The sequence below is a fragment of the Scophthalmus maximus genome, chromosome 17, assembly GCF_022379125.1.
Source record: "Scophthalmus maximus strain ysfricsl-2021 chromosome 17, ASM2237912v1, whole genome shotgun sequence".
In the NCBI taxonomy this organism is placed as follows: domain Eukaryota; kingdom Metazoa; phylum Chordata; class Actinopteri; order Pleuronectiformes; family Scophthalmidae; genus Scophthalmus; species Scophthalmus maximus.
This window is the reverse complement of record NC_061531.1, coordinates 18,198,321-18,220,575: the sequence shown is the minus strand read 5'-3', so window position 1 is coordinate 18,220,575 and position 22,255 is coordinate 18,198,321. Positions and strand designations below refer to the sequence as shown.

Sequence of the window (22,255 nt, the reverse complement as noted above, 5' to 3'; positions counted from 1 at the left end):
TTTCATAGTAAACTGACATTTCATAGCATAAGATAAAATACGATTTTGCGATTATGAACTGAGGTTAAACATGTAAAAAATGATTTCACAATAAAGATGGCTGATTTCAGATATATTTATTCGTAGGATTATTTAATTTACACTGTCATAGATTTTGAGTCTCCACACATCAGTTTTCCATGACTGTGCTTCCTCTTTGTGTTCGCTCAAACATCCCTTTTCCTTTTTCCCCCACAGCCCGGGAACGCAGCACGGTTTTGACTAGGCCCACTGGTTCCTGGGTGTCATTTGTTTTCCCTGGATCGGACGCACGGGATTGGACGCTGCGATGGTCCCGCCCACAAACACACACAAGGTGGAGTTCAAACGAAGAAAATAAAATAAAACACGCAGGGCGAAAATGAAGCTGTCAAACAGCCGCAACAATCTGCAAAAAGAGGAAACGAGCAAGTGTGAAAAGACACGGAGGCTGCCCGGTGGACACGCTCCATAGTAATCTGGACGAGTAATCTGAAATTTAATACTGAATATTATATAAACTTAAAAAATAATAATATATATATATGTGAGTGTATATATATATACACACACACATTTTGTTTTGTTAACGACATTACGTTAATGGAGTGTGTGTCAAACAAGCACAGCTTCTGGCGTTCATGAAACTTTCCAGCTGCCTGATGTAAGATGGCAAAGTTCGGGCTCGAGAGGAGGCAAGAGTCGGTGTCTGCCTGGGAGCAAAAAAAAAAAGAAGAAAAAAAAAAAATCGCCCGCGGATGTGTTCGGAAACGACGCGGGTGGAAAATGTGGACGTCTCTGCGCGGCTGATCTGCTCTTTGGATGGAGTCGAGGGGAGCTGGTGGCGCGTGGAGTGGAGGGAGACGGCGCGAGAGATGGAGGCGGGGGGAAGGACCATCTCTGCGGGGACTGGAGCCCAGGACCGACGGCGCAGTGCTGGCTGTCGTTCAACCCTCCCCTTCTTCTTCAGCTTCCTCCACAACGACGCCGAGGCTCGCGTCGACAGAGCAGGTGAGGCAGCACGAGCGCCGCGCGGTTTCATAACACACGGAGTGCGCGGTCGAAGACGGAGAAGAAGGAGAAGAAGAAAACCCGGAATAAGAAACGAGACAAGCGGGTAAATATTTATCCTTTGATGCGTTTACGAACCGTCTCGGTCGGTAGGACTTTGAAGTAGCGACATACAGCGACCGCGGGTGGCCGGGCGCAGGCGAGGTCGGCCATAGCCGGAGTCCTTGTCCTCTACGGCGGGGAGGGAACTGCGCGTAGGAGCCGCGGGTAAACGCCATATTCTCACAAAACTCACACCCGGCGCCTGTGAATAACCGTGTAAACGCGACTATTCGTGGGTTTGTTTCCGTGCGAGCGAGCGAGCGTGCGTATGCGTATGTGTGTGTGTGTGTGTGTGTGCGCGCGCGGGGGGAGGGGGGGGGGGAGAATTAGCGGCGGCTCCTCCGCGCCGAGACCTCCATGCGGCTGCCGGCGGAACAGCCCGCCGCCTCCCTCGGTTAGCCATCAGGGATCTCGGTTTAATATCTCACCGTGCACAGAGAGAGACTCGCCCTCCCTCCTCGCTTCCCCCTCTCTCTCTCGCACACGCGCGCCGAGCGGAGCCCCCAGAACCGACCGACCGAACGACCGACCGTCGAGCTCCGGAGGAAGCACCCGCCTCTTCTCCGTCCTCGCTCTTTCGTGGTGGGGCCTCGGGTTTTTTGGGGGTTTTTTCCCCCCCTCTTCCTTCCCTCCTCTCTCGTTGTCGAGGGCGATCGAGGGGACGGGGAGCCCGCACCGCCCTGGGCTCTAAGGGGGTTTTCAGGCTCGGGTTGCTGTTCCTTCTCCCTCCCTGTGTTTTTGCAGTGCGCCATCGGACCTGGTCACGGTAAGGTTCTCCCCCCGTCGAGCGCGGCCGTAGCATGGCGGAGCCGCAGCGCCAGCGAAGCCTCGGGACGCCTTTTAACGCGTTTCCCCCCTTTCTTTCTTTTTTGAGCTTTTAAAAAAAAAAATAATAAAAAAAATCCATCCCCAAAACCCGTAAAATTATGTGGCAAAAAAATCTGCCGGTACATAAATAATCTCGGGATGTAATGTCGAGGCTCAGCGTTTTGGCCGTTGGAGGTATTTGTTTTCCTCCTCGTTCTTTCTTCCTGTGCCTCCGTCCGACAACACGCCGCCACCATCATGACATTTAGCCGGAAAAGGACGATTTGAGGAAACTCGTCGAAACTGGAACTCGAATTAAATCCGCGTTAAATGTTTGACGCCAGGTGAAATTCCGGCCGTTTAATTCCCCCTTTTTTAACGATTTATCACGTTAATGTGCATTTCCAGCTTTTGGAAGAAAAAAACCCCGCGGTTCCTTATAAAATATCAAACCAGCTTTAAGTTTTTGTTTTAAATATTAACACGTGTTTTTATTTAAAATGGCTGACTGCATATAGACGAGAACGAGCCCGATTTGAACGCTTCGATTCGGCGTGGCGACTCGTCCTTGGCCATGTTATGTTGTGATGAAAAATGGAGAAAAACAAAATGAAACATTTTAATGTTTTTAAAAAGGTTTCAGATGTATTAACTGTCACTTCTGTGGTTGTATACAATTGATTAAAAGAAGAAGGGAAAAAAATCCACATTTTTTAAATTTTATTTTATTGTGGCTCGGTCCGTGAACGCCACACTGAGCCGGAGCCATCAAGGACACGACGAACAACGAGCGGCCGCCATCATTGGAGCGCAACTCGGCTACGCCTCGCCGAAGAATGCGCCATGTTCTCTTCCCCTCGAGCTCCTCCATTGAACGTCGAAAACCCCGATTAAAACCTTTTAACACGCGAAGCGTGAATTTCCTATCGAATTCCCCCCACCTCTCCTTTTTTTTGCTCCGAGCGAGCGGACGTTCGAGGGGAATTACGCGGCTCGCGTTGGCGGAGCGAGATCCGCCGCCCGCGCGGTGACGAGGCGCCTCCGCCGAGCGAGTGGCGCACTTTTGGCTGCAGTGCTTCCGAGCCACCGTTCCCCCCTCCGTCGCCGTCGTCGTCGTCGTCGTCGCAGACCCCGAAAGCCATATCCCCCCTGTCCGTGGTCAGCTGGTTGCCTGCAGCTGCCTGTCCGTCCACTCGCTTCCTCCTTCCGTGGGTCCTCCCCAAAAAAAAACCCCTCCGCTCCCGACACGAAGACGACAGACGAGCGATCCTCCATTAGCCGAGCGGGCGAGCGGGCGGGCGGAGAGAAAATGGTCGCTCCCTCATTAGCGCGAGTGAATTAAATAAAAAATAATTAAATCATAATTAAAAAAAGAAAGAATGGGACACGGCGGCCCAGCAGTGCCGCGCTCCTCGCCCCGGCTGCCGCTGGTTGGCGGCGAGCAGCCACTCGCGCGCCTCCGCAGTGTTATTTGAGATTCGCAGCCGTCACGAGCGGGAGCCTATGTCGCGCCATGCAGCGTAGACGTTGAAGGGGCGGCGTGATGATCATCGACCATTATCTCGAGGCAAATTTGAAATCCACCCCTCGCCAAGAAAAAACACCAAAAAAACCCCACTTTTCTGCCCCCCCCCCCCCCCGCCCACACGTTAGATTGACTCGATGACTCCCGAGTAAATCACGTTGAATATTAAACATATTGTATGATTACTTCAATGTCTTGTCATTAAAAAAAAAGAGAAAAAAAATGAACACAGTCATTCTGCGTGTGAACATCTTGTCATGACTCCTGCATGTGAATGATTCTATTGTATTTTTGGGGGGATTCATGTTTGATAACTTTTTGTTGATTTATGTAGATACAAGACTATAACCACAAATGAATGGAAACATGGAGGCAGCCGCCCAAGACCAAGGTGAGGGGTCCTGTACTAATCCTTCATATATCTGAAATATATTTTGAAATACAATAATATATTTTGGAATCTTTGAAACCCCCAAACCGAATATGCCGATGTTGTCGTTTGAGAATAAAATCATCCAAGAGAGTTTGATTTAGCCGATTGAAAATCCACCGACAGTTACTATAGTTACTGATTTACATCAACTAGGGATGAAATTATGAATTTATATGTTAATTGTCAAGATGAATGGGTATTCAGATCTTTAGATCTCCAGTTGCAGCTTCTCAGTTGCGATCAAAAAAACAAACGTCTGTGGGGTTTTACTCTGTTAGTTGGACAAAACATGCAATTGTAAGAATTTTAAGAAGTGTGATGTTTGTTTTCTAATATCTCAGAAGAATCCATCTTCATTAGTCAAAGTCATGAACCAAAACACTACCATTAACCAAAACCATATCCAAGTGTTAATGGTTTTTATTTATTGTGTTTGCGCGATGGCAGTTTGGGCACAGGAGGACCTCCTAAAGTTGCTGGAGGGCATGAAAGTGGCCCTGCCTCAGAAAGACCTGACCAAATACAAAACGTCAGAGTCCCACCTGGACTGGCAGAAGGTGGCCTTCAACACCTACACCGCCGATATGTGTAGGCTGAAGTGGCTGGAGGTCTCTAAGGAGGTGAGACGTCTGAAGTGATATTCATCTTGGATTGTGTGAATTGTTCTATGAGTCAGATTTAGTGCTCCGATTAGCTGATGTGTTGATCCACCCCCCCCCCCCCCCCCCCCCCGTTTGAACCTCAGATTCGTAAATTCAGGACTCTGACAGAACTGATTTTTGATGCTCAAGACTACATCAAGAACCCGTACAAGGGCAAGAAAATAAAGGTGAGTTAAAAACATACACTTCGCAGTTGGTGAAGGGGGAAAAAAACGACCCAGATTTTTCACTCTTGTTTCCCCATCGCGTTGTACAGAAACATCCAGATTTCCCCAAGAAGCCCTTGACTCCATACTTCCGCTTCTTCATGGAAAAGAGGGCCAAATATGCCAAGTTGCACCCGGAGATGAGCAACCTAGATCTGACTAAAATCCTCTCCAAGAAGTATAGGGAGCTAAATGAAAAGAAGAAGGTGGGTCCAGAGCTACAGCTATTCAATATGACTGTGGCACTGTTATAAAAAAAATTCAATAAAACATTTTTTTCACTTCTTCCCCAGAAGAAATATGTTGACGACTTCCTAAGAGACAAAGAGACGTTTGTGCTGAGTATGATGAAGTTCAGGTGAGTTTACTTATTACTGTTCTTCATTATTATGTAAGATTAGCATCAGGGACGTTAGACCCTGAACTTCAAGCATATCTGAGGATGATTCAGCTCAACCGCTGCCTTTTTTCCGTGTAACTGTAGGGAAGAGCACCCAGACCTTGTGGAGAGCATGGCCAAGAAAGGGTCAAATGTTCCAGAGAAGCCCAAGACGCCCCAGCAGCTGTGGTACAACCATGAGAAGAAGGCCCTACTCAAAACACACCCAGACGTAAGCTTGGGCGTTTAGAAAACGTAGACAACAGCCTCTGAAACTGCAATTCTGTCGCGCGGCAGATGCCAATTTTCTCTGTTTGACTCCAGGCGACCACCAAAGACATTAAGGACAGTCTTGGCAAACAGTGGACGCAGCTGTCCGACAAGAAAAGACTCAAGTGGATCGCAAAGTCTCTTGAGCTGCAGAAACTTTACGAGGTGAGGCGACAGACGACGGCGACAAAATGTAGAGTCTGCAGAGGCGCTTTCAACCCGTTTAACTGTTTGTGTCCTCTTTTAATATTTTCTAGGAAACAATGCGGGAGTATCTCCAGCAGCACCCGGACTTCAGCATGACCCAAGAGCAAATTGGGAAGTCCACCCTGACAAAGGCTGAGAGGCACCTGAAGGACAAATCTGACGGTCGACCCGACAAACCACCACCGTGAGTTAACACAGCTGACACATCGTGACGGTCCTGGTCACAAGCCGCTGCCCCATGACAGGGTGATTGAGTCAAAACCTGTGTGTGTGTGTGTGTGTGTGTGTGTGTGTGTGTGTGTGTGCACGCTTTCAGAAACGGTTACTCGATGTTCTGCGCCGAGCTGATGTCGAGCATGAAGGACGTACCCAGCACAGAGCGCATGGTGATGTGCAGCCAACGGTGGAAGCTGCTCAAGCAAGGCGAGAAAGACGCCTACCAGAAACGCTGCGAACAGGTGAGTTCAGAACCAACAAGTCACAGTATACAAGGGGGGGGGGGGTTAATCGGCTTAGTCTTAATGTCTTCTTTTTCCTTCTTTTTCTTTCAGAGAAAGAAGGAGTATGAAATTGAGATGAACAGATTCCTCAGTGTAAGTCTTAGGTCTGATTCATGTTTTTGGGATGATTAGAGATCTTTTGTGAGTTCATTCTGAAAAACGGTGAGAGTTTGGTGTTTATATTTTCTCTGCCCTGTGGTCATCTGCAGAGTTTGCCAGCGGAGGAGCAGCAGCGGGTCCTGGGGGAGGATAAGTTTGGTTTTAAGAAGGGCGGCGGAGCCAGCAGTCCTGCCGCCAAGAAGAAGAACCCTAAAGCCAAGGTACGAGTACACAGCAACGTCCACCCCGAGTGTGGCCGTGGTTATTCTGAAAGAATCATTGCATGTAAATCGCATGTTCTTAATTCCTATCATTAAGATCTTACAATGTCGATGTTTTTGTGTCTATTTCTGATTTTGCTTTGCTCTGAAATCCGTAAGGCAAACCCAGAGAAGCCCAAAAGGCCCATTTCAGCCATGTTCATCTTCTCTGAGGAGAAACGGCCCAAGCTGCAGCAGGAGCGCCCGGACCTCTCTGACAGCGAACTCACGAGAATGCTGGCACGCATGTGGAATGAACTGCCCGACAAGAAGAAGGTGAGCGGTCAATGTTTTAACTGCTGAAGAAATGCCAGGCCAGTAGAGTCTAATAATCATACTGGTACAGTAGGTACGATTTTTAACAACATTTTCCAATATTGTAGGAAAAGTACAAACGTCTGGAAACGGTCCTGAAGGCAGAGTCGGAGAAGAAGGAGAAGGAAGATCGGAGTCGTCTGCCGGACCCTCCCAAGACTGCTCAGGACATTTGGCAACAGAGCGTCATAGGAGACTACGTGGCCAGATTTAAGGTACACATCACTCCTTCTTTCTAAAAAAACAAACCTGATATGTATTCAGAGTATACATGTAACGCCATACAAAGGCAGAAGCACTTTGCAGTGCCATCATTCATTTGCTTCTTATAAAAGTACTTTTACTCACTCATAAGCAAATTTAACCTGAACGTCTTGTTTTGCAGAACGACCGGCCGAAGGCGCAGAAAGCAATGGAGGCGACCTGGAGCACCATGGAGAAGAAAGAGAAGATAATGTGGATCAAAAAGGCAGCAGAGGATCAGAAACGATACGAGGTACCGTTGTCACTGTCCAGCAGGACGACCTTAAACATCTAATATACGGCTCCACACAGAGCTCAACACTGACTCATCATGTCCTCAACAGAGAGACTTGTGTGAGATGCGTTCGCCCGCTGCCGCCGCCATCGCATCAGGGAAGAAAATGAAGTTTGAGGGTGAACCCAAAAAACCACCGTCGTAAGTTTACCACATATAAATATATATATATATATATATATATACCACACATATTCGACTCATCTTCTCTGCCTGGTGTTTGTAAGGTATTGACACGCTAACATTTTAAATATTCCTCTGATTTTTCGCTCAAGAAATGGATATCAGAAGTTCTCTCAGGAGATGCTGTCCAACGGGGAGCTCAACCACCTGCCTATGAAAGAGCGGATGGCGGAGATCGGCAGCCGCTGGCAGAGGTTACCGCTGAAGGACAAGGACCGCTACAAGAAGATTGCCGAGGAGAAGCAGAGGCTGTATAAAGTCCAACTGGAACAGTGGCTCGCTGTAAGGATTCATTGTTCAGGAGTCCGGGGGGAATAATCCGTCGATTGTCGGCTGAAAAATTCCTTATTTAACTTTAATCTTCCGTCCTCCTTGCAGAGCTTGTCAACACAAGAGAGGAACACCTACAAAGAATATACTTCACAAGTAAGTCGGTTGTTACTAGAAGAGAACGTTTACGGCTTAATACCTATTATAACTTTTCCCCTTCTTGACACATTTGATTTAATCTTTATTTCCTTTTGACGTTTCAGAAACGGAGAGCACCAGCAAAACCCGGAGGCCCCAAGGCAAAGGCCAAGAAATCCGTAAGTTCGGACTCTGATTCTTCTTTCTCCTGTCATCAGACTCACAAATCAGCTGTGTGTAAATTTCCAGTGCTAGCTGACAAAACGTGTCCTCCCGCAGGATACTGAGGAGGAGGAGGAGGACGAGGAGGATGAAGATGAGCAGGAGAAAGCTTCCTCTGAAGCGGACTCATCCAGCGAGGATGATGAAGACGATGAGGACGACGACGACGAGGAGGATGACGAAGATGACGACGACGTGAGTGACATTTCTCGTTTGGCCAGATACGAATCAAATGTTTAATATGCTGAATATTTATGTATATATATATATTTTTGTTCAATTTTGAAGAAGGAGGAGGAGGAGGATGACGATGATGAAGATGAGGCTGAGGACAAGGAGAACAAGTCGGAGGACAGCAGCAGCGAGTCGAACTCCCAGGGGTCGTCCGACTCGGACTCGGACTGATACGGGCCGGCGGCGTCCCAGAGACGAACTGAGCAGCGCTGAGCCGAGCAGCGCTGAGCTGAGCTGAGCCAAGAGTCCAGGGAGCTCTGCCACTGTGCCAACCCTGCTCCCCTCCCACCACCAGAGGGAGCCCCTGCATTGCCTCATCCATTTCACAATCATCCTCTCTTTAGTTGCCGCCGTCGGTCGGTGATCTGTGCTCACGGAGGGACCCAGCCCGTATGTCCAAAACTACCGTTTCCATTCCCTCCCCCTCCCGCTGTGACGGTCACCTCACAGGACGGGCCGCTGACATGATGCCAAAAAAAACGCATCCCGCTGGTTTGGTGATGTCACGAACGTTTCGGTCGCTGGTTTGAATCTTGACTTACAGGTTCAATGGATTAAGATTAGAGTCTAAATGCCTCCAGCGTCTCTTCTCTTATTCTGGTAATTAGTTAAATTAAGATGAGTGGTGAACAGGCTTCATGGAGCCAAAGAATATAGTATGGGGAGGGGGAGGGGAGGGGTGTGTGTGCGGGGCACTGAATAATTGCACTCTTCAGAATGTTTCCCTTTAATATTTTTTTTTCCAGAACATTGTTGCTTTTCCTTCTCTATTCTCATTCTAGGATGTAGATTTTATCATTTGGTTCTTAAAGACGTGGTATTTTTTCAGGAAAAAAAAAACAAACTCAAGCCATTATGAATGTCTGGTTTCTTTTGTTGTTGTTGCTGGAGAGTTTCAGAACTTGTTTCTTACCCATGTTTTCATTTAAGAGACGCAGTGCCTGTAAACTTTTCTCTCCCCCACCACTTTTTCATCTTTTATTGTTTTGCTATGTTCGAACTAAAGTACATGCAACAAGGATTTTTGACACCGCGCAACAGATGAAAAGCTTTTTTTAAAAGGAATACTGGAATTTCCGTAACGCTGTTTTTTTCTTTTGCCACAAAATAACACAAAACAATCGACTAGATATGTATTGATTCTCATCAATATTTAGCTTACGGCCCCTTTAACTGTGTGGATCAGCTTCGTACATGCAAACGCAGGATTCTGAGTGCTGCCGTTAAGCATTTTGCTGGATTGAAGTCTCTTCTTCAGCCTGTTCTGAGCAGTGCCATATATATTTTTATTGTTAAATTTTTTTTTAAACCAGCGGTTGACCTTTCAGTGGTCTGCAGGCTACTCCGTCCCATGACGTTTTTTCTTGCATCATTCCGCTGAATTATAGTCAAGTTTTTTTTCTCTTCTTTTTTGTAATGAGAAAATCCAGATGCAGGTGTTTACTGGGTCTCCATTCAACGTTTGTGTCTTGAAATATTTTGCTTTGTACTTTAAAGAGACTGTTGTTATGGAGTCATTGGTGTCGAAAATTCTTTTTTGCATCCACCGTGCTTCAGTGTTCAAACACACAAAAAAAATGGTGGCGGAATATTCTTTTATAGGCACTGCAGGATCCATCGCCATGTGTCTTGTCACTGAATGTGTTATTATTTGTCATAAACAACTGACACGTGTTGTAGAACATAAATTCATCCATCTGAAACAATCCTGTTCGACTCAGTTTGTTCCGTTCTGATGGTGAGAAATGGTGTTTTGTCATTGAAGGTCAAAAACTTGTTTGTTTAAATTTTTTTACGTTTAAAGCTCTATCTGACAGTTTTTTTCTAAAAGACTCAATGTCGTACAGTCAGTTTACATTTCTTCTTCTAAACCATTGTTTTTACATTTCATTTACGGTTTAATTCATTCAATAGGTTTGTCCAGATCGTTCATCTGGAATCATTTGTGGATGTTCAGCTGTAAGGTTTCATCTCTTTCCCTTTTCTTTTTGAAATTTTTTAATGGTATTGACTGTAATCCGTCTGGATTGTAGTCTGATGCCCCCCCCCCCCCCCTAAAAAGTGCGCACTTAATGTAAATCTGTTCCTCTGTGTGAGTTTGTGTGCATGCATGCACAGAACTGTGTATATAAGAGGGTGTATTGTGGTTTTTTTGCTTTTTTTGGGCTGTTTTGTTGCATACCATGTTGTGACTGCAGCGTGCATGTCTGTGTGGGGACGACGTCATACCAACACCATGAATGTAGATATTGTTGATCTTTTTAAACCTTTTTTTTTTTCTTTCTCCAAAGTTCTTTAGTAATTCTTCTTCTTCTTCTCTGCGCCTGTCGTGTCGTTTGTTACCCGAAAGCGGACAAATGCCAGAGGACGTCCATGACTTGTCATTTTACGTCTGCCGACAGTTACAGAGTACATGGCAACTGTTAATAATGTAGTCGGCGATGGACTGACTCATCACATACTGAAATAAAACCAGCGTGGACTATTTCAATAACTTGGGAGAAGGAAAGTAATCGCTGATATTGATTGATGGGAGTTTGTAAAAGGGATATCGGGCGGGGGGTAAACAGAAAAAAAAGAAAAGAAAAAAACTTGTAATTTTTTTGTAAATACTGTTTTTGTATTGAGTGCTTATTGTTTTTGTTAGTACTTTTAATTTTTGGCAAAGAAACCCTCATCTGTGACTTCTCAGGGCCAGTGGGCCTTTTCACTCGCGGGGGGAGAACCTTTGGTTTAATTCACCTGTTTTTAGTTGTTTTTCTTCTCTCCCCCTTATGTTGGTTTATAGAGATATCTACGACAGCGAAGCTTCACAAAGTTTGTACTGCTGGTCATTTGACAAAAAAATTTGATGTTTTCTATAGCTGAGGGTGCTCTCATGTCCTTGTAGTTCAAGTATTTGGGCAAATAAAATAAAAAAAATATCTTTAACAGTTAGAAGAGTGTGTTGTTGTTGTTTTTTTCAACTAGCAGACAAAACTGTGGCTCCATACTGATGTGATGGAAGAAAGACTGGACATTTTTTTTTCTTATAAAATAGAGCATAGGGGGAGGAGAAAACTAAATAAAACTCATGTTCAACATAATTTAGACCACACACTTTTACTTTTAAGTAAGTAACTAATTTTAATATTAATACTTAGTCTACATTTTCCTGATTGCCATTTTACCTGCTTTTTTCCAAAGAAATAATTTTGATTGCAATACTACGAATGCTTTTATTTTGGTACGACGGCTGAACTACTTCCGCCAGATGACAGCCCTTTGCCCGGAAGCGGTGCTTTTTACCTTTGAAGTGGGAACCGGAAGCCGGCAGTTTCATTTTTCTGTTTGTGGTCCTGCTCGTCCTGCTCCGTTGGCCTCCCGCGACGTCTAGCATCAATTCAACCGACACCTGCGACAACAATCAATCTAATTGAATTAATTCATTTATTGTCGAATTTATTTTTCTATTTCAACCTGCGACACAGACATGGACGTAGCCGAAGACCAGGCGTCGTGTTGACGTTATTTTGTGCGCACTGACTCGGTGATGCTGACAGGGTAAGAAGAACCTGGTTATTGGGATGTCATTTAAAAATATATATATACTTATATAACATCTCTACCCTAACTAATATTTGTACGCGAGTACTGCGTCAACGAACTATATAGCAGGACTAGCTAGCAAAATATACAAGTGTTGAGTTTGCTAACAAACGTTAGCTGCATCTCTCATTTCTTCTCTGTTGTTAACAGTAGCTGGTCACGTGTGTGTGTATAATGATTTAGATGTTACTGTGTGTGTGTGTGTATAAAGATTTAGATGTTACTGTGTGTGTGTGTGTGTATAAAGATTTAGATGTTACTGTGTGTGTGTGTGTGTATAAAGATTTAGATGTTACTGTGTGTATAATGATTTAGATGTTACTGTGTGTGTGTGTGTGTGTATAATGATTTAGATGTTATTGTGCGTGTTGTATAATGTAAATAAAGACTCATGTCAACCAGTTCATAACACATTGAGCCCAGAGAGTCCAGTTGTTGTCATGGGATGGATGTCTCCTGCAGGGATTGATCGAGAAGTCGACTGTCACAAAACCATTCATCGTCTTGAATCGACTGTTTTAGGGAATTATCCCCAATTTATCTGATTTCAGATGGAATTCATCCCTGTTTTCTTTGAGTTTTGAACTACTGGCTGGACATTTCGTGACCTTACGTTAAGCTCCAGGAAGTTTTTTTAAAATGGGAATTTATTGCCGTTTGTCAACATTTTATAGACGACAATAAAGTGACTGAGCAAGGAAATAAGTCGTGGGCTCATGAAATAGCTTAACGGGCCAATATCTGACACATATTTCCCCCCTTGTTCAAGAGAATGAAGACAGACCTGCAAGAATTGGTAGCCATTTTAAAAGTAAGTATGCAGCTCATCAGCAGATCTGTGAATTTGTTGAACCTCTTATCACATCACGACTTGTCATTTCGTTTCCCATGCTCTCGATCCACAGGTCCGCCTCTTATCAAGATATCCAATACAGATTTTCAAATGAAAATGGAGGATATGCCTCTGTCAGGCCCAGACAACACCAAGCTGGAGGTGAGGCTTTGACGTGCAGTGCACTAGTGGCAGTGCCAGAGCACTAAAGAATCTGTCATGAGGTTTGTGTTTGTGTCATTTCATGTTGCAGGCCTTGGTCCATGACATCTACTCTGAGCTGGTGGACGATGCCTGTTTGGGCCTGTGCTTTGAAGTTCATCGTGCGGTGAAACAGGGCTTCTTCTTCTTGGACGAGACGGACCAAGAGAGCATGAAGGAGTTTGGTTGGTGCCATGTCTTTAAACGTTATATATATGTACAGGATTTTAAACCTGCATATAGGAGCCGACAACTATTTTCTATGTAGAAGATTATGCAGAGTAATGGCGTTAAATTGCTACTAGACCACTCAAAGTGAAAATCGTATATATTTATATAACCTTTCACGTCTGTTCTTGCCTGTTTGGCTGCTCATTTGTCTTTGTTTACTTCTTGTGCCTCTACTGCTGTCGTAGAAATCGTGGATCAACCAGGAGTGGACATATTCGGGCAGGTGTACAACCAGTGGAAGAACAAAGAGTGCGAGTGTCCGAACTGCAAGAGATTGATCGCAGCTTCTCGCTTCGCCCCACACCTGGAGAAATGTCTGGGCATGGGACGCAACAGCAGTCGAATCGCCAACCGCAGGTCGGTCAGAGAAGGACTTGACAGATGTACTGATTTAAAATGTGTGTGAAGATCTGATGACGTTATTTTTTATCTGCTATTGAAACAGGCTTGCCAGCAACAATAACATGAGCAAATCAGAGAGTGATCAGGAAGACAATGATGACCTTAACGATAACGACTGGTCGTACGGGGCGGAAAAGAAAGGTATTGAAATCATAAATGTCATGGTGTGGAACTTGAGCGAAATATTCACGTGACATGATGTCGCAAAAGCCAATCAGCGTTGAGATCCTCCTGACGTCAGCGTCCAAAGAAAGGGTTGTGTTTACTTGCATTAATAAATAAATATAAATGATCCGGCAGCCAAACTCCCATAACGGTGTGAACGCAGCATAAGAGGATTGATCATGAAAACTCCAGGTTGCTGTCAGATAATAACCAAACTTGTTATAACATTTTTACAGCCAAGAAAAGAAAGTCAGATAAGGTACTTTTGCATTTGCTTTTCCTTTTGTACTTAGTATTAATGTAAGTTTATATATATGTTTAAATGTTTGTAATGAGGTAAATTTAATATGAATGTTTGTCTTCGTGTAGAGTCAAAATTCGCCCAGAAGATCCAAATCTCTGAAACACAAAAATGGTGAGTGTCAGGTAATAAGTTTCCAGTCTAGTAGAGAGGTTTGATCCATGCTTTTGATATAAATATAAATCCCAACATTTTCAAAAGTTATATTCCTCAACGTGTAGGACAGCTACAGTTAAATTCTGATAATATTTTAACAGTGTGCGTTACGATTAAAAGGGGCTAAAAGTCACATTTGGTTTTTTCCAGGCGAGCTCGGTGGCAGCATCGGTTCCGAGCCCTACAAGGTGACGACTTCCTCCTTTAATCAGGTTGCCTTTTAGTTCACAAACCTATTCCATGTTGTTGTTGTTGTTGTTGTTGTTGTAAACACAACTGCACACTTTTCATAATGTTTCATGTGTCTTTCAGTATAACTACAACACAGGCATCAGTTATGAATCATTAGGCCCTGATGAAGTCAGATCACTATTATCAACAGTAAGCGACTCTTTTATTTATGAATCCACCAGAATGCAAAGCCTCCCTTCATTTAATGTCTCCCGTTGTTTTTAATCATATGTGTTTGTTTCCACAGCAATGTGGCGTGATCTCTGAGCACACCAAGAAGATGTGTACCAGGTAATTACTTCATAACCTGCTGGCAAACAGATAAACCTGTAATGAAACTAACTGCTTTTGTGTCGCTAATATTAGCTTGTGTTAGTGTTGCCATGTTCTTAGAAATGCTGTGTGAAACTGAAAAACATGGAAACATGATCAGTTTCATTTATTATGTTCCTGAAAACGATCATGTGTGTTGGGACTAACTCAGGTGAACACAAGTGGCAACTCATTGGACCAATGATTGGAAAAATAAAAATTAACATCCAATTCAGCAAAAATGTCACAGAGAAATTTTTCAATCAGATTACAGAAGATCCTGTCAGTGACCAACTTTTTACATTTAATCACCCTTAACGCTTCGCTGGGCTGCACGGTGGTGTAGTGGTTAGCACCTTCGCCTCACAGCAAGAAGGTTCTGAGTTCGAATCCCGGTTCAACCAGGGCCTTTCTGTGTGGAGTTTGCATGTTCTCCCCGTGTATGCGTGGGTTCTCTCCGGGTTCTCCGGCTTCTTCCCACACACCAAAGACATGCAGAATGGGGTTAGGTTCATTGGAGACTCTAAATTGACCGTAGGTGTGAATGTGAGAGTGAATGATTGTCCGTGTCTGTATGTGGCCCTGCGATAGGCTGGCGACCTGTCCAGGGTGTACCCCGCCTCTCGCCCAATGTTAGCTGGGATTGGCTCCAGCGACCCCCCGCGACCCTTAAATGGATAAAGCGGTAGACGATGAATGAATGAATGAATGAACGCTTCGCTGTAGCTCCTCCCCGGTCGATTGGTCACTGACGGTGTCTGAAGCCGCCTGCTCCACCTCCCTCGCTCGCTGCCTCCCTGGGGCAGTAGCGAGAGGCGGGCTGATCAGTGTAATGCCACCTTGTGTCCCACCAGGTCTCAACGATGTCCCCAGCACACGGACGAACAGAGGAGGGCCGTCAGGGTGTTCCTCCTGGGGCCGTCCGCGTGAGTGTGCTGCAAAACAAAAATAGCCAGAAACTTGAACACCTGATAGCTGATGTGTCGTCTGTGTGGATAATTGGCACTGTCATACAAATGTAATTGTGCCTTTAGCCCTTTCTTACAAACTATATATAGTGAATCCATGGTTTTGCAAATGTGTGGGTTGTGTATCAGACTGCGTTTCTTGCTTTAGGCCGTCGCTGCCCGACGCAGACACAGTGGCGGAGAGCGACAGCTTCGACATTCCAGATGGACAGGCGCTGATGAGCCGCCTGCAGTGGGAAGACTCCCCGGATATCTCGCCCACCGACTCTGCCTCATCTAAAGCCAGTAAGGAAATAAATGTGCGGTACAATTAAAGTAATTTATTGATGCAGCTTTTATGGACGAGGGATACATTTTTTTTTATTTTCTGTCCCCCTCACAGGCGCCAACCATTCAGACTCTAGGAAGCCGAAGAAGAAGAAGAGGACATCTCTAGCTCTGAATTGCGGGGGGGGAGGGGGTGGAGTAGGAGCAGGAGGAGGAGGAGGAAGCAGCCTGACTGGAGGCTGCAGCAGCAGCAGCAGCTCTCAGAGTAACCTCAGCGTGTCGTCCAAGAAGAAGAGGCCCAAACTCTCAGCACCTTCGATTTCAAGTATCTATGACGACTTAAACTAGCAGCAACTCTTTCTTCTTCTCGGTAGAATCATTCCTAGAATTATCTGTTCCGGTCATGGTGGGATTTAATCATGATTTAGCAGTTCTTTAATCGTTCTGCTTTAACAAGTAAGGCATCTACCATTTTAGTGAAGATTTTCTCCTGTTTTTAAGATCAGTGTCCCTTAAGCGGTTGGGTCAAATTCCAATCAGAGTATCTTGTGGCACTTTTTGTCGTTGGTCCTTTTGGGATTACATTATTAACTTAACCATGGGTTCTCTGAAATGACTTTTGGGGTATTTTGATGTATTACTAAGAAGCTGAGAATGTAAAGAGCTGAACGTAACTCCCACGTGTGATTCGTCGACATGTAATTCCCCAAATCATCGACTATGACTGCTGCTAGCATAGCCTCCTCGCTCGGGAGGACGACTTTTACACCAGACTTTTTCGAACCCGGCTGCAGGATTTTATTTATTTTTTGGTTTAAATCCCATTCAGCCACAAAAGCATCCACGCAGATGTTAGATGATAAAAGCCTGGTTCACCGTCTTGTGTTCCAGCTTATCCTGAACGTGTTTGAGGTCGGGGCTCTGTGCATAAAAAAATTGTATGCGGACTGTGTTGTCCACATAGTTTTGACCATATAGTTTAATCAGTTTGAGGTGATTTGTCTCAAATGACACAATCACAAAAGTCTTGTCTCTGTTGATGAGCATTGCTTTTCAAATTCACAACTTAAAAACAGATGTACAATATTAGGGAAATAAAAAAAAAAAAATCACGTTTCTTTTTAAAAGAAAACATTAATGGCCTTTTCTCCACAGCAGCAATGATGACATGACACAGCAGGAAAAACCACACGTGTAATTGATAATATTGATAAGACACAAACTCATTAGTGTCACTCACTTCTGTGCTTCACCTGCTGTGACAAGTCAAAATACCTGCTGTGAAAAAGCCTGATCACCTTATTTAATGTTCAAGAACTTTTTTTGTTGGGCTCCAAGCCTTTTTCTTCATTCGCATAAAAATGTTCATGTTTCAGTTGAGGCTTTCTGAAACCTTCAGGCGTCTAGAACCAACATGATCCGATGTGAAAGGTGAGAGATATTTAACATTAGAGGTCAGATGCAATATCACGAGAATCGTGTACGTGCAAATTTTCTCATTAGATGTCTGACTTATTTCATTTGGCTTAACGAAAACCCAAAGACTTGACTGGTGTAGTGATTGTTTTAGACTCAGAAGTGCATAGTACTTAAAAGTTAGTAACTGTAAAACTTAGGGACTGTACAAAAATTAGGGGGTCAGACAAGTGGTAATGTTAATTTTGTTTAAGTCCAAGGCTGTAATAACTGTTTATCCAGCAGCTTTTAATACTTTGTTTTGCAATATTGAGGAAAGTTGCAGTAGCTTTCTTTCCCCCGTTTTTCAATCTTCTCAGATGACCTCCCCCTCCCCGATTGTTCTTGTACAGTCTCTGAGGTTTCGCCTCAAATGTGATGAAAACAATTTCATTTCCAGTGCGGCTAATTTACTTTCGTTCCACACTCGGTCTTCAGTAGCGTCGACTCAACTGTGCCCTTCTGAATCCATTTGCAGTGACGTCTTGTGACGTGCACTAAAGATAAAAACAAACTGTTGTTGGGATGAATCGTGGGCATGAACGGAATTTAATTTTTTCTTCTCCCAGCCGACTTCATTTGTGAATGAAGCTGATGTTCTCTCTCGTGGCTATTTTGTGTATCTGTGCGAGTGCAATGAAAGTATGCAGTGTTGTAGGTTTTCAATATATATTTTCTTCCAATGCACAAGCACAAACGAGTGCATGTGTGAACGACTGTATCGGAACATAATGTGATCTGTAGGTTCATTTTTCTTCACTGCCATACGTACTGATGTTTGTATATGAATAAACACACAAGCGTTCACACACGCGGAGACTCAAGTTCCTTGGACCAATGAACAGATGCGGACTCCAGTGTGGTTTGAAATGCTTTTAATCTGAGACATCACTGAAGCCAGAGCAGTCCAGCGTAATCAGGAGGGTTTCACATCCGCTCCAAATTCTTTTTAAGTGCCAGATGCAGGTTCATCAGATTCTTTCTTTTTATTCTTTTTTTTATTTACAGAAAATACACAATATATTTACAATATCTTCTCAAAAAGTGTCTATTTTGATGTCTAGAGATTATTTAAATTAGCCTGTTCCTAAATTTTTTTGCGCAACAAAAAAAGACGTGAAGTTTTCTCAGCACAGCACCGAGGCAGCTGAGCGGGTTCATATTTGCTTACATCGTTCACCAACAAACAGAAAAAAATTAAAAATGTTATGGCACTCAGTTGAGTGCATACAGTACCTCCGCCAAGGCCCAACCAGGAAATCCAATCAAGCAGCAGCAAATTGCTCACACTCACAGATATCAGTCCCCAAAATGATTCCCTGGGGAAAAACCATCCTATCTTGTAACCTTAAATAAAAAATTCACCTTTGTCCGGATCCATATCCCGTCCTTCCACTAAGTTTCGCGGAAATCCGTTCAGTATTTTTTGGGTAATCCTGCTAACGAAACAACCGACAAATCAACGGACAATGGGTGAAAACATAACCACTGTGGCGGAAGTAATAATGGTCAAAGTGGCGCAAACACAACAACAGTGAGTGGTTCCAAAAGACTTCAGATTCTTGTTTTTTTTTCTTCATAAAACACAGAAACCGGACTAACGACAGTAAAAGAGCAGACGAGTTAAAGCCGGAGTATTTAAAACATGGTGTGAACCACCAAGTCGGGTTTTGAGGAGAAGCTAAATTATGGTTTGGTTTAAGCAGAACTTCACTCACTGCAGATTATTATTTACCAACATATATTGTACAATCACTCATCTTTTTTTAAATCCCGGCACATGCGCAAACAGGCTAACTTAACCTTTTCCATCAGTCCAGTCTCTCCAGACAATTGCCCAACCACTGTGGTCATTTCAACTTAACTCCAGACATTCATCTGTTTCACTTGATCCCATCTCTGCATTTTTTTTTAGCGGCTGTGCATCCCAAATATCAGAAAGCTGAAGAACACAGTGACTCCCACCAGGGAGATGGTCGCGGGGGCTGTGAAGAACTGCCTGTAGTTGATGCGAAAGTACCACACCACAGCCAGTATCACCACGAACACGGGCACCACCAGGCTGCTGGTACTGATGGCCACGCCTGCGGCTCTGAACCCCCCGGGCGCTGTGCCTGGCCCGGACTCGGCCCCCTCCTCCGGACCGGCCTCGTGCGGCGCCTGGGAGACGTGGCAGTGGATCACGCTGTTGTGTGCAATGTTGAGCGATAGCAATGTCTTCTTGGGGTCCTCCAGCAGCTGGCCTTGGTAGATGAGTTTGATTTGATGCTCCCGTCCTGAGAAGTATTTACTGGAGTAGAAAGGGACATAAAAAAGTCATACGTGAGATTTATGTTTGGAATTTATCCGTGGATGTTTGAGGTCGTTTTTACCTTTTCAGTATTCCTACAGTATCCTGTGGTTCCAGAACAGCCAACTCCTCCGTGTCATTTAAAAACTTGAGTCGGACAGACATGGAGGTGGTAGGAGTAGTGGGAGGAGTAGTGGTGGTGGTGGTGGTTGTTGTGGGGGAGACAGTACGGGTCAAAACTGGGACAGACTTTATAACGCTTTTATTTTCCTCTTCCAGCTCCTCATCTTCATCCTCCTCCTCTTCCTCATCATCATCAACGTCATCCTCCTCATCAGAGTTCTGTAGACCCCCAGCCTGCGGTTGTTTGCTCCGGATGTCCAGCAGCAGGTCTGTCCGAAGCCCCTCTGCACCGGCTCCCTCCCCCTCCCCCCTCGCGGTCCCCGCCTCGCCGTCCTCCGACTTGTTTTCCTGCGAGGGCGGAGGAGTCTGCTGCTCGGGGGCGTCGGCGCCGGCGGACCCGCCGCTGTAGCTGTCGTGGCCCCCCAGTCCGATCAGCGAGGCGTGGGCGCCCACGGTGAGGATGGTGCCCAGGATGTGGTCTCCCCGGTCGGCCACATTGGTCGAGATCCAGGCCAGGACTAGGGCCAGGACCAGGAGCAACGCGCCGCCGGCTGCCGTCACCTCCCCCTCCATCCCGTCCAACATGGTCAGTGCACACACTGCCATCTCTGTCCTCCGAACCTGCTGAAGACGAAAAAACATGCGCTTTACAATCTGCACAATAACATTAAGCAAGACGCGTTGGCTAAATGAAGCACAATGTAAACGGCTGTCCGAGCCTCGTCCTACATGTGTCATATGAGGGGAACTTCCTAACAAATCTAATGTGATTTGTGGGAATATTAAATGGATGTAAACATAATTACCTAAACGAATAGGAGTTATTAAAAAAAAAACAATAATAATATATTTACTATTTATATTTATATAAACTGAGGCAAGATCTACATATTTCAATCACAACTTAAAAAAAAACAAAAAAATGTAATTGTCACAATGCTGCACAACAACTTTGTTATATATTTACATATAAGTATATATATATATACATATATATATATATTTACATAAGTATATATATACTTTTTTCAATAATTTATTTCATAATAATTTTAATACAAGCAAAAAATGCATCAACCAACTGATGAACCAACAATGTTACAGTAATTAGGAAAATGTTACATTACATTCACATACTATATAAGACATTTCCATCTATTGCTTATATAATGAAAAACAAGAGGATGTAAACCCTGGTTCCAGAATAATAAACTTTAAAAAAAGGAATAATAATAATCCTCTGACTTTGCAGCAATGTAAAAGTTGTATCCTGATGAAGTGAACTCTGACCCTACTTTACATATACATACATTTCACAATCCTGGGCTATTCCCTTCTGTTCACATTTAAACAACAAATCTGTAAAAGAACAAATGTTTCTATTTATGACTCAGATGATTAAATTAACACCTGTCAGGAAACCAACATTAATCCTGTCACCGTGTAGAGAGTTGGTTTAGCATAGACAACATCACTTTACATAAAGATCTGGGCTGGTGAACAGCTGATAACCTGTAGCTGTGATGCTACCACCGACCATCCAGCTGTTTTAAAGATCTAACGTCCTCAGTGTCCTGTCGGTCGTTATAAACTCGACAATCAGACAATATATGTGAATAATGTCATTATGTAAATTTGCCCTCAGCGCTGCTGCTGCTAACTTCCTCTGTCCGGCTCTACCTGCTCCACCTAGTCGAGCTAAGCTAAGTTAGCTCGTGAGGCTAGCTCTCGCCCGTAGCTAGCCGGGAGGAAAAAAAAACAACCACCCTCGGCTCGGTTCGTTTGGTCGCAACACCTTTTTTTAGAAACGACAACGACCCGAGCGGGGAGGGGTTCGAGTCCCGCAGTCTGGGGGGCTCCGTGTGATTCTCACCTGCCCGCTGCGGAATCAGAGCATGTTTGACGACGGGAGCTAAACGCCAGTTAGCATCCGCCGCCGCTGCTGCTGCTGCTGCTGCGCTAAGCCCACATAATAAACACCGAGGAGGGAGGCGGGGCCGTGACGTCACCGGCCGCCCGGAGCGGATGGGGGTTTGCTTGTTCTGGTGACGGGTCCGCCCGGTCTCTGTGTGTGTGAATAACAGAGAGAGTGTGTGTGTGTGTGTGTGGGTGTGTGTGTTTAACGCAGCATGATCCATATATCGGTTGGCCGACAGTATTGGCCTGAAATAAGAGAATTTTGTCTTTTTTTTATCCATAAAAACTAATTGAACCGATTAATAGATCATCAAATTATAATTTGGTGTGTGTGTGTGTGTGTGTGTGTGTGTGTGTGTATAGGGGCTGCACGGTGGTGTAGACGATGGATGGATGTGTGTGTAGATAGTGTTTATATTTTTCAAAGTGTGCTGTGT

The 22,255-nt window shown here is 44.6% G+C and overlaps 3 protein-coding genes across 10 annotated transcripts; 2 read left to right on the top strand and 1 right to left on the bottom strand.

The window, feature by feature from the left end:
- Positions 1–126: 126 nt before the first annotated feature.
- On the top strand, positions 127–11,316 carry ubtf (upstream binding transcription factor). 6 transcript variants are annotated; one of them, XM_047328099.1, is made up of 21 exons: positions 127–1,135; positions 3,798–3,854; positions 4,344–4,516; positions 4,642–4,725; positions 4,815–4,970; positions 5,058–5,122; positions 5,249–5,375; positions 5,468–5,578; positions 5,671–5,804; positions 5,937–6,078; positions 6,172–6,213; positions 6,330–6,440; positions 6,600–6,755; positions 6,863–7,009; positions 7,180–7,290; positions 7,382–7,473; positions 7,608–7,797; positions 7,894–7,941; positions 8,049–8,102; positions 8,203–8,340; positions 8,437–11,316. In XM_047328099.1, the coding sequence occupies exons 2-21, from the start codon at positions 3,818–3,820 to the stop codon at positions 8,548–8,550; spliced, it is 2,232 nt and encodes a 743-aa protein (XP_047184055.1). In that variant the 5' UTR covers positions 127–1,135; positions 3,798–3,817; the 3' UTR covers positions 8,551–11,316. The 6 variants fall into 6 exon arrangements, with proteins under 6 accessions (XP_047184055.1, XP_035470208.1, XP_047184056.1 ...); XM_035614315.2 differs by having other exon boundaries at positions 128–1,029; positions 8,434–11,316; XM_047328100.1 differs by having other exon boundaries at positions 128–1,135; positions 5,061–5,122; positions 8,434–11,316.
- Positions 11,317–11,672: 356 nt separating this feature from the next.
- Positions 11,673–18,300, top strand: atxn7l3a (ataxin 7 like 3a). 2 transcript variants are annotated; one of them, XM_047328102.1, is made up of 14 exons: positions 11,673–11,922; positions 12,737–12,778; positions 12,873–12,961; positions 13,053–13,185; positions 13,417–13,588; positions 13,677–13,774; positions 14,035–14,057; positions 14,168–14,213; positions 14,406–14,467; positions 14,568–14,636; positions 14,734–14,777; positions 15,653–15,724; positions 15,915–16,051; positions 16,149–18,300. In XM_047328102.1, the coding sequence occupies exons 3-14, from the start codon at positions 12,911–12,913 to the stop codon at positions 16,379–16,381; spliced, it is 1,140 nt and encodes a 379-aa protein (XP_047184058.1). In that variant the 5' UTR covers positions 11,673–11,922; positions 12,737–12,778; positions 12,873–12,910; the 3' UTR covers positions 16,382–18,300. The 2 variants fall into 2 exon arrangements, with proteins under 2 accessions (XP_047184058.1, XP_035470227.2); XM_035614334.2 differs by having other exon boundaries at positions 11,674–11,922; positions 14,406–14,443.
- A 46-nt stretch (positions 18,301–18,346) lies between these two features.
- Positions 18,347–21,921, bottom strand: tmub2 (transmembrane and ubiquitin-like domain containing 2). 2 transcript variants are annotated; one of them, XM_035614331.2, is made up of 3 exons: positions 21,775–21,921; positions 19,861–20,525; positions 18,347–19,778 (listed from the first exon to the last, which is right to left on the bottom strand). In XM_035614331.2, exons 2-3 carry the CDS (start codon positions 20,505–20,507, stop codon positions 19,400–19,402), a joined length of 1,026 nt encoding a protein of 341 aa, XP_035470224.2. In that variant the 5' UTR covers positions 20,508–20,525; positions 21,775–21,921; the 3' UTR covers positions 18,347–19,399. The 2 variants fall into 2 exon arrangements, with proteins under 2 accessions (XP_035470224.2, XP_035470225.2); XM_035614332.2 differs by having other exon boundaries at positions 19,861–20,522; positions 21,775–21,886.
- Between the last annotated feature and the right edge of the window lie 334 nt (positions 21,922–22,255).